Genomic DNA, 11,843 nt, shown 5'->3' on the forward strand with positions numbered 1-11,843 from the left:
TTCTACAAGATCACAGCTCTCATCAACCTTAAAGACCTTCACAACATATAAAGACCATTATGTATACAATATTCATTCATAGGCAAATGTTTGATAAATATGTCAGTTTTGATGTATGTGGTGGTACTTATTTTAAAACTGTGTACATTTCTTTAATGCTGTAGGATGCTAAAAAATCTGGGTAACACATTAGTTTAGGGTCCAGCTCTCACCATTAACCAGTTGCTTTGCATGCATATTACTAGGATATTGGCTGCTTATTAGAACTTATAAAAAGCACATATTAATGCCTTATTCAGCATGAACATAATCTACATCCCTTAATCCTAAACTTAACAACTATCCTATACCTTACTAATTATAATAATTAATAAGCAGTAATTAGGAGTTTATTGAGGCAAAAGTCGTAGTTTATATTGAGAATTGGACCCTATACACTAAAGTTTGACCCCCCAAAAAAAAAAAAAAAAAATTGTGACAAAATGTATAAATGTAGATGCTAGTTGTGTTATCCTGGAACATTTTGTCTGTGCAATTCCTGTAAAGTATCAGACAGACTCCAGCAATGATGTGTCTGTTTCCAGCGTCTGTTTCCAGGGTCAGAAAATGACTGGTTGGTCAAATTAAAGAATGTGCGACAGACTTTCCAGTAATGACTCTTCACCCGTTTCTCTTTGTGTGTCTATGAATAACACCGTCCTAAATAGTGTTGATACCTCAGACATGTTTTCAAGAAGACTGTGGTCGGTAACAGCAGTGTGCCTGCACTCTAATCTGTCAGCATTTCCTCAAATAAAGCATATATTTCTGTAAAAGAGTGGTATAAATTCATCATAGTCTTTAAAACAAAACCTCTGCCTTTAAAAATAACATCTCTTGGCTGCATTTCCCGTGCTTGAAAGTATTCATATGCCCCCTGGAATTGATTTTCAGAGGCATTTTTACTTTTTTTGTGGGCATATTTCTTTTCTAAAAATATAAAACATGTCAAATACCTTCAGTTAATTTAAATAATTAAATTATATCTCATTCTGGATCATTCGAACAGTCCAAAAAAACAAAATCCACTTGAGCTTCGCATTAAACAACACTCGCCTCTGGAACTGTAAACAAAATATTATCTTGAAAAAATGAAGCAACAGCTGCAAGCATCTCTAAGTTCACTCAACTTCAGTATCTGTGCTGCCAATAGATATAACTTTTATAAATTCATACAAGCGTCCTCAGAAAGAGCATCTGAATAGTGATCAAGAGTTTGTTAAATAGTTGTTGAATGACCACTTTCACTTTAAGAAATAAAACAACTGTTGTCCCAAGACTCTGTAAAAGGATCTTTCATCCAGATACATGTATCACAACAAGCATAAATGCGTATTAATGTATAACGCTGTTATTATATCCAATAGGCCTATTCAGACGATTTATGAAAAATAACCAAAAGCAACACTAACCACCCTAATGGTGACTTCAAAACACATTTTAAAATAAAACAAAAATTTGAATATTAATTACATATAATACAAAATAATAATAGCTTAATAATAATGAATAACAAAAATAATCATACAAACCAAGGGCGTAGGTTTAGGGGGGGACGCTAGGTACTAGTCCCAATCAATATTTTGAGATGACAAATTTGTCCCCACCAATATTTAGCAAGCTCCTTTGAACTGCTATTTTGATATTTGCGCTGCTATTTGGATCGATTCCAACGGCCAGGACGACGACAGTACAAGATACGCCGTAATTTGATTGGCGGCGGGGTATCTGACAGGCAGGCTACACGCGCGGGCCGGGACTACTTTTTGTGCTTGCACTCACTAGCAGCGAGCGGGTGGTGTGTGCGTGTGTGTGTTTGTGTGTGTATGCGCGCGTGACGACGCCGACGGTAAGTTACCAGGGCTGTCTGTCTCTCTGCATGCCATATACAAAGGCCAGGGTAAAACATTTTAATATTCCGTTTTTTGCCCCTTTTTGTACTTTGTAGATCAGCTATGTCACCCAAGAAGAAGAAAGGGGACATACGAAGCTTTTTCATAAAGCAGAGTGTAAGTAGGCAAAAATAACTAGCCACACAAATAACTAGCAGTAGTAGTGACTGACCATGCTTTCAAATGCAGATTCTACTGTGGAAAATAGTATTAACTGGTGATCCTGGTCAGTGGTTACCCAGGATATTGTTACAGTTAAACCTAGCTTCTGCAATCTTTCAAGGTTAGGAGCATTAATTAGGGGTGTGCAGCACGGATAGACTCATAGAAGTCGCGCTATCATGATAGACGTTAGCAAGTCACTGAATGTTAATTAGCCTACCTTAACTTAGAATCAGCGCCGCCGCTCCCACCACGCGCATCACGCGCTGTGCGTAGGGCACCAAGTGCTGAGGGGGCACCAAAAATAGCCTAATGAAAAACCAATCATCAAACTTCTTGTTATAATCAGATTCAGCGCGTTCTTCCTCTTCATTCCGCAGCGGCGCCGAGCAGAGACAGAGAGCACGTCAGAAACACAGGACAGTGTGTGTGTGTGTGTGTGTGTTCATGTGTGTGTTCTTCTGAGCCTCATTGGTCTGTCACTGCTCGTCAATGTCAGAATATTTGAGATGACCAATCAAATCAAAGTAGGCGGGCTTTATGTTCACAGACGCTGAGCGCGAATTTTTACAGTGCAACTCGACGCTTCAGTGTACGGTCAAGTGCGAGATAAGATGTAAGTAGCTAAACTTAACTTTATTTGACAGTTTTTTTTAGGTCATAAATGTTAAACGAATGACAAAAAATAATTAGGCAAACTAATATAGTTGTGTCTAATTTCGCCATTTTGAACTGAAAATAGGTAACATGTAGCCTAGTGTAATAGTTTAGGCTACTGTCATTGTGAGGGGACAAGAAACATGAACAAAGCCGTTTTCATCATGTTAGGCACAGGATTTATAATGAATGTGTACATATTGAGAATAAAATACAAATTGTAACCTTTAGTAAATTAAAAAAGCTCAGCTTTAGGAGGGGAAGAGACAGGGCAAGAGAAAAACAAAGAGAAAAAGAGTGTGATGCTGATGAGGAGAGAAAAATAATCAGCTGCCCACTGATATGGTTTTAAAGCTGTTGTTATCGAATTTTTTTTCTTTTTTTTCTTCACAACATCTTAAAATGCACATCTGTAGTTCAGAAAAATCCTAAATTTCCCCCGAACACCCCTAACTAACCTGCCTCAAATTCGGGATCCCAGTGATTATAAAACCATGCCATTGCATGGTAATGAAACTAGTTAATAGTAAGCATTAGACCCTAATCTAAAGTGTTACTTTTTAGCTTTTTAATTTTTTTTATAAATCATACCCTCATTGGGGGCTTAGCCCCCCTAAATGAAAATCCTAAATGAAAATGTTTTTTTTAGGGGGGGGGGGGGGGGGGGGGGGGGCATCATAAAGGAATTATGCTTAGGGCACCAAAATGGCTAGCAGCGGCACTGCTTAGAATCTTGCAGTCATAAACAGTGGATCATCTCAGACATTTTTCGTTTCTACATTCTGTTTATGTAATGTATTTGTGAGTGTAGCCTACTTGCTAGACACATGTCTGGAAAAACATGTTGGCAATGTTAAAAAGGCAAAAGTAAACACTGTTGGTTATTCAAATATAATGAATCATTATTTGTTTGATAATATCCAAATAACAATATCTGGTAGGAGGGTTAAACTTGCTTTTTTTAAGGATAGAATATATCAATAGAATTTGATATAGAATAGAAGATACATAATAATTTATGTTAAATAAAATGTTTGGTTGTTCAGCATTACAGTCTCAGGTTTTTATTTTTTGAGAGTGCATTTTTGAGATTATACAGTTATACTAGCTCTTTATTGACAGTATACAGGATGGTGTATCGGGGGTCAGGATACAATATAATGAGATGAGATGAGATGAGATGAGATGAGATGAGATGGGGGGGGGGGGGGGGGGGGTCAGATGGGATGTCTCCACCAAAGCTGAGACCAAACCTACGCCCATGATACAAACCCTAAATACAAAACCTCCTAATGTTTTAACCAAACACACAAAAATGAATTACTTCAGTGCTAGGATTTATGGGTATTACCTTCATTTTGTTGTTCAGTGCATATACAATTTACTTCAGTCAGACTCAGTGTATTTTACTTTAATCTGCTTGAAACATTTGTATATTTTAAAAAAATTCTTATTGCTTTATATTGTATTTAAATGTTGAGTTATTTTAGTTACAAGAAAAAGTTATTAAACCTTATAGTACAACAACACTTTTTTTTTTGCAACTTGTTTCAATATCGTGATAACACCGTATACTGTGATAAAACCTTCAGCAATATCACAATATGAAAATGTTATACCATCACATACAGTTTCAGGTCAGTGTGTGCAGAGGCACTAAACCTCATAACAGGAAAATTTTAATAGCACTTATTGTGCTATTATACAATATGTGTGAGCCATTTTGTCGCTGTCTGTAACATTTGTCTGCCAAGTTACAATTAATCTCTGATGCATCCGCTTCCACACACACTCTCTCTCACAGCATCAGCTTCCACACACACTCTCTCTCACAGCATCAGCTTCCACACACACTCTCTCTCACAGCATCAGCTTCCACACACACTCTCTCTCACAGCATCAGCTTCCACACACACTCTCTCTCACAGCATCAGCTTCCACACACACTCTCTCTCACAGCATCAGCTTCCACACACACTCATCAGCTGCTTCATCTTCCACACACACTCTCTCACAGCATCAGCTTCCACACACACTCATCAGCTTCCACACACACTCATCAGCTGCTTCATCTTCCACACACACTCTCTCTCACAGCATCAGCTTCCACACACACTCATCAGCTGCTTCATCTTCCACACACACTCTCTCACAGCATCAGCTTCCACACACACTCATCAGCTTCCACACACACTCATCAGCTGCTTCATCTTCCACACACACTCTCTCACACAGCATCAGCTTCCACACACACTCATCAGCTGCTTCATCTTCCACACACACTCTCTCACAGCATCAGCTTCCACACACACTCATCAGCTGCTTCATCTTCCACACACACTCTCTCACAGCATCAGCTTCCACACACACTCTCTCACAGCATCAGCTTCCACACACACGGTCTCTCACAGCATCAGCTTCCACACACACTCTCTCTCACAGCATCAGCTTCCACACACACTCTCTCTCACAGCATCAGCTTCCACACACACTCTCTCTCACAGCATCAGCTTCCACACACACGGTCTCTCACAGCATCAGCTTCCACACACACTCATCAGCTTCCACACACACTGTCTCTCACAGCTTCATCTTCCATACACACTCTCCCTCACAGCATCAGCTTCCACACACACTCTCCCTCACAGCATCAGCTTCCACACACACTCTCTCTCACAGCATCAGCTTCCACACACACTCTCTCTCACAGCATCAGCTTCCACACACACTCTCTCTCACAGCATCAGCTTCCACACACACTCTCTCTCACAGCATCAGCTTCCACACACACTCTCTCTCACAGCATCAGCTTCCACACACACTCTCTCTCACAGCATCAGCTTCCACACACACTCTCTCTCACAGCATCATCTTCCACACACACTCTCTCTCACAGCATCAGCTTCCACACACACTCTCTCTCACAGCATCAGCTTCCACACACACTCTCTCTCACAGCATCAGCTTCCACACACACGGTCTCTCACAGCATCAGCTTCCACACACACTCTCTCTCACAGCATCAGCTTCCACACACACTCTCTCTCACAGCATCAGCTTCCACACACACTCTCTCTCACACCATCAGCTTCCACACACACGGTCTCTCACAGCATCAGCTTCCACACACACTCTCTCTCACAGCATCAGCTTCCACACACACTCTCTCTCACAGCATCAGCTTCCACACACACTCTCCCTCACAGCATCAGCTTCCACACACACTCTCTCTCTCAGCATCAGCTTCCACACACACTGTCTCTCACAGCATCAGCTTCCACACACACTCTCTCTCACAGCATCAGCTTCCACACACACTCTCTCTCACAGCATCAGCTTCCACACACACTCTCTCTCACAGCATCAGCTTCCACACACACTCTCCCTCACAGCATCAGCTTCCACACACACTCTCTCTCTCAGCATCAGCTTCCACACACACTGTCTCTCACAGCATCAGCTTCCACACACACTCTCTCTCACAGCATCAGCTTCCACACACACGGTCTCTCACAGCATCAGCTTCCACACACACTCTCTCTCACAGCATCAGCTTCCACACACACTCTCTCTCACAGCATCAGCTTCCACACACACTCTCTCTCTCAGCATCAGCTTCCACACACACTCTCTCTCACAGCATCAGCTTCCACACACACTCTCTCTCTCAGCATCAGCTTCCACACACACTCTCTCTCACAGCATCAGCTTCCACACACACTCTCTCTCACAGCATCAGCTTCCACACACACTCTCTCTCTCAGCATCAGCTTCCACACACACTCTCTCTCACAGCATCAGCTTCCACACACACTCTCTCTCACAGCATCAGCTTCCACACACACTCTCCCTCACAGCATCAGCTTCCACACACACTCTCTCTCACAGCATCCGCTTCCACACACACTCATCAGCTGCTTCATCTTCCACACACACTCTCTCACAGCATCAGCTTCCACACACACTCATCAGCTGCTTCATCTTCCACACACACTCTCTCACAGCATCAGCTTCCACACACACTCTCTCACAGCATCAGCTTCCACACACACGGTCTCTCACAGCATCAGCTTCCACACACACTCTCTCTCACAGCATCAGCTTCCACACACACTCTCTCTCACAGCATCAGCTTCCACACACACTCTCTCTCACAGCATCAGCTTCCACACACACTCTCTCTCACAGCATCAGCTTCCACACACACTCTCTCTCACAGCATCAGCTTCCACACACACTCTCTCTCACAGCATCAGCTTCCACACACACTCTCTCTCACAGCATCAGCTTCCACACACACTCTCTCTCTCAGCATCAGCTTCCACACACACTGTCTCTCACAGCATCAGCTTCCACACACACTCTCACTCACAGCATCAGCTTCCACACACACTCTCTCTCACAGCATCAGCTTCCACACACACTCTCCCTCACAGCATCAGCTTCCACACACACTCTCTCTCTCAGCATCAGCTTCCACACACACTCTCTCTCTCAGCATCCGCTTCCACACACACTCTCTCTCTCAGCATCAGCTTCCACACACACACTCTCTCTCTCAGCATCCGCTTCCACACACACTCTCTCTCACAGCATCAGCTTCCACACACACACTCTCTCTCACAGCATCAGCTTCCACACACACTCTCCCTCACAGCATCAGCTTCCACACACACTGTCTCTCACAGCATCAGCTTCCACACACACTCTCTCTCACAGCATCAGCTTCCACACACACTCTCTCTCTCAGCATCAGCTTCCACACACACTGTCTCTCACAGCATCAGCTTCCACACACACTCTCTCTCACAGCATCAGCTTCCACACACACTCTCTCTCTCAGCATCAGCTTCCACACACACTGTCTCTCACAGCATCAGCTTCCACACACACTCTCTCTCACAGCATCAGCTTCCACACACACTCATCAGCTTCCACACACACTCATCAGCTTCCACACACACTCATCAGCTTCCACACACACTCATCAGCTTCCACACACACTCATCAGCTGCTTCCGCTTTCACACACACTGTCTCTCACAGCAGAAACTGATCTGAAGCAGATCTCACACCGACCTCTGCTGGTAGAAGAGTTGCATTACAAGAGTACTTTACAACGTAGAATAGCTGAAACTTTATACCACTCTATCTAACTATAAAACATGAAATCCATCCTTCTATCTGTCCATCCATCTATATCTATATCTATCTATCTATCTATCTATCAAAGAAAACTACTCCTGGTGTAAAGGTAAGTAAAGTCATATATTATTTATGATTCAAAGTGGCTTCAAAAAGTGCTTGGATGTCTGTCTGTTTGTCTATCTATCTAACACAAAATCCATCCATCTATCCTTCTATCTATCCATCTGTCTGTCAGTTTGTCTATCCATCCATCAATCTGTCCATCCATCCATCCATCCATCCATCCATCCATCCAATCAATCTACCCATTATACCTCCATCTATCCGTCTATCAATCTACCCATCCGTCAATTCATTTATCCATCCATCTATTAATTTATAGAAGTACAAATATTTCATCTCTCAATTAATATGATCTCATAAAAACTGTGTGTATAAAAATAGATTAGAATAATGTAACACTGCTTGACATCGCAACTGCCCAACTTTGTGTCATTTTATTTTCTATTATGTGAAGTAATACTTTCTAATAAGGAAACAAACCAATCCGCAAATACATCAAGCACAATATCCAGAGTTTGGGCCCACAGACGTTGTGTTTGCATTTCTCTGAAGTCTTCATCTATCTCTCTTCAGTGTGTTAACAGTGTTTGTGTGCTGAACTCTGGAAGATGAAGTCTGAAGTATAAACAGATTCTGCCTCAGCAGGAGCTCGATGACTGTGGAGGAATGTGTTCGTATAGACTGAGCCGTTCTCCGTCTCTCACTGACCATTCCTTCAACGAGAACAAGAAGATCGGGAGGATAAAGTGAGGAATATCAGTCCACCGGAAGAACTCGCAAAGAAAACTACTCCTGCTGTAAAGGTAAGTATATATTATGATTTAAAGTGGCTTCAAAAAGTACTTGGATGATTTTGTCGCACAATTAGTAAACATCATTCACTGCATTAGATCAGGCATAGACACAATGCTTTTCGTCTTCGTTTTCAATGAAGATATTTTGTTTGCTTTCAAACAAAAACAAAGTTTCATGAAATGTTTTGCTTGTAAATTGTGCTTGCATTTTATTAAACAATAAATCCCAAAATTTCCCAAATTGGGATTTACATGCTGATCTAAAAAAATAAATAAATAAAAAGATAATAATTGACAAAATCATACAAATGTCAAATTAAAATAAATAATAAAAAAATAAAACAATTTAAATAAATTACCTGCTAAAAAAGATCAAATATTTTATTTGTGTACCTGAGAACAAGCAATGAGTTTGAATGACAAAAAATGGATAAGACACCAAATTTCTACACTGTAAAAATGATAAATAATGATTATTAGAGCATGTTTTACAAGAACATATTTAATTCAATGAGTTACATGCCATTTCTTAGCAATTATTTGTGAAATTTACTAGCAATTAGTAAATCCTACACCAATATATTTCAGTGTAATGTCAGTGCAGAACCACAGAAAGACACCGTAAGCTAGAATTTACACTTATGTACATCAGAAGTATGTTTTCCTTAAAGATTTTTTAAAAAGTTATGAGATTCAACAATAAAGATGTTGAAATGACTTGTAGCCAATGTGATTCAAATGAATTCAAGGCATAATATTAATGGATTTCAAATGTGAACCCAAAGTAAAGGAGATCTGTCTTCTGCAGCTCTTTTATCTTCTAGATGCAGCCGGAAAAGCTCGTGTCGATGGCGACACTTCAGCCTCCAAATGCATCCGTCACTCCATCATATATGGATTCTTTCAACTCAACAGAGTGGCAGCTAGTCTACTCCATTATTCCACCGTACATCTTCACCGTGTGCTTGACGGGAATTCTGGGAAATTCTTTCGTATTGCTAGTGTTCTTGCTCCAGGGAAGCCGATGGTCCGTCCCTGAGATCTACCTCGGTAATCTGGCGCTGGCTGACCTTATTCTGCTAGTCTGTCTGCCTTTTTGGGCCATGAACATCCTTAACTATTTCATGTGGTCTTATGGGGAGGTCATGTGCAAAGTGGTCAACCTCTCCATCGTCGTCAACATGTACAGCAGCATCTACATGCTGGTCATGGTGAACGTGGACCGCTACCTTGCGCTCGTCTTGACCATGAAGGCTCGATGGCTGCGGCGGAAACGCTACGCTAAGCTCATTTGTGTTGTTCTTTGGCTGTTTGGTGTGGGAATGGGTTTCCCGACTGCCTGGATGCGAAAACTGGAAGACATTCCGGCTCACCGAGCCGTCGAATGCATCCTGGATTATCCCAGCAAAAGTTGGAGAGTAGCTCACTATATGCAGCTAAACCTGGTGGGCTTTGCTCTGCCGTTCCTGATCATCACATTCTGCTGTTGCAACATCGTCCGAGCCTTGAAGCGAAGGAGAGACAAGGTGAATTGTGAAGACAGAAACGACAGGAAGGCTACAATCCTGGTGTGCGCCGTCACCCTGTTCTTCCTCGTCTGCTGGGGTCCGTTTCACTTCGTAGCTTTCATTGATCTACTCTGTGATCTGAAAGTTTTGGATGAGGATATGTGGAACCACTTTCTCAATATTGGACACCAGTTTTCCGTATACTTGGCGTTCTCAAACAGCTGCCTGAATCCGGCGCTCTATGTTTGCTCTGGAAACTATTTCAAGAGGAAAGTCAGCAGCATCTATAACAGAAGAAAACACTCCTCGGAAGTGACTACTCAACAGCGGACGGTTTTAACATCTACGACAACTGCCAATCAAATCAAGCCTGTTGTGTTATACGAGAAAGACTAGATCGGGATTTTTACAACACAGCCATGATCAATGCACATAGAGGCTCCAATATTGTTGCAATTATGGTTCCCACTCTTATGTGTGTGTGTGTGTGTGTGTGTGTGTGTGTGTGTGTGTGTGTGTGTGTGCGTGCGTGCGCATGTGTGCGTTCGCGTGCGTGCGTGTGTGCTGCGTGTGTGTGTGCGTGCGTGTGTGTGCGTGCATGTGTGCGTGTGTGTGCGTGTGTGTGCATATATAAAATGCCATATCTAAAAAATCTATGTGTGTGTGAATATACAGTAGCCTATTTGTAGACCTAATCATAATAATAACAATAATCACACTTTTAAAATTCCCAGATTTTCCATGACTGTAGAAACCCTGAATTATGAAGATTATACATGCAGACTCCAAAATTAATTCTAAAGGAAAACAATGTGTCTTAACATTTAACATGAGGCAAGAATAACCCACGGTTAAATGCACAAGCACAACATTGTAGAGAGTCTTTCTGGCTTGAATTTCAACAATATATTATTTTTAATCAATTTTTATCTGCACTTTTCAGTATTGAAAAAAATAAATTCTGAGGTTGTTGCAATGCATTCTGAGATTGTCTTCCCAAAGGACGCATACAATTTTGGCCAAAGATGGTGTTCCTGCATGAGATGCATTTTCTGTAGAGCTCTGATATCTGTACATCAGCATATACACATTTGCTGGTATTGCTGTTCGTATAAATGTTGTGCCACGCAAAGTGAATTACTGTCATTCTTTACCAACACGTCATCTTCAAATTGTTAGTGGTAAGTGGCTACACATTTTCACGTTTCTAAATATTTGATAAGGTTACGCTTACAAGTGTTTACAGCAGTACCTTTCAGCAATGATAAATACTTTTTTCCAATAAACTATTTGGTAAATATTTTAATTTAGCTTTTTCCCTTGCGGTTAATGGGCAGAGCTTGTAATATAAACAGGAAGAGCTGGTTTAGAGGAAGTTCCTGTAGATAATCAATGCTAAGCACAGATGCGCTTACGGTACTCAAACCATCTCTGCAGCTTTAATGCAACTTTGATCAAAGAGCACTAAGAGGTGAACATCTTTATCTTATTATCGAAACAGCAATGTCACCACATTTAACATCATTACAAACACAACATGATTTGAAGGGAACTTGTATGAAATGTGTATGTGCAGCATTT

The 11,843-nt window shown here is 41.5% G+C and overlaps 1 protein-coding gene across 1 annotated transcript; it reads left to right on the top strand.

Moving 5' to 3' along the window:
- Positions 1-8,668: 8,668 nt before the first annotated feature.
- bdkrb1 (bradykinin receptor B1) lies at positions 8,669-10,684 on the top strand. Its single transcript, XM_056240532.1, has 2 exons — positions 8,669-8,763; positions 9,579-10,684. The coding sequence occupies exon 2, from the start codon at positions 9,579-9,581 to the stop codon at positions 10,656-10,658; it is 1,080 nt and encodes a 359-aa protein (XP_056096507.1). The 5' UTR covers positions 8,669-8,763; the 3' UTR covers positions 10,659-10,684.
- The last annotated feature ends 1,159 nt before the right edge of the window (positions 10,685-11,843 follow it).

This window comes from Rhinichthys klamathensis, unplaced genomic scaffold (genome assembly GCF_029890125.1).
Source record: "Rhinichthys klamathensis goyatoka isolate OS25496 unplaced genomic scaffold, OSU_Roscu_1.1 h1tg000603l_1, whole genome shotgun sequence".
Classification (NCBI taxonomy): Eukaryota; Metazoa; Chordata; class Actinopteri; order Cypriniformes; family Leuciscidae; genus Rhinichthys; species Rhinichthys klamathensis.

Excerpts from the sequence above, each read along its gene's own strand:
- bdkrb1 (XM_056240532.1), top strand. The coding sequence starts at position 9,579 with ATGCAGCCGGAAAAGCTCGTGTCGATGGCGACACTTCAGCCTCCAAAT.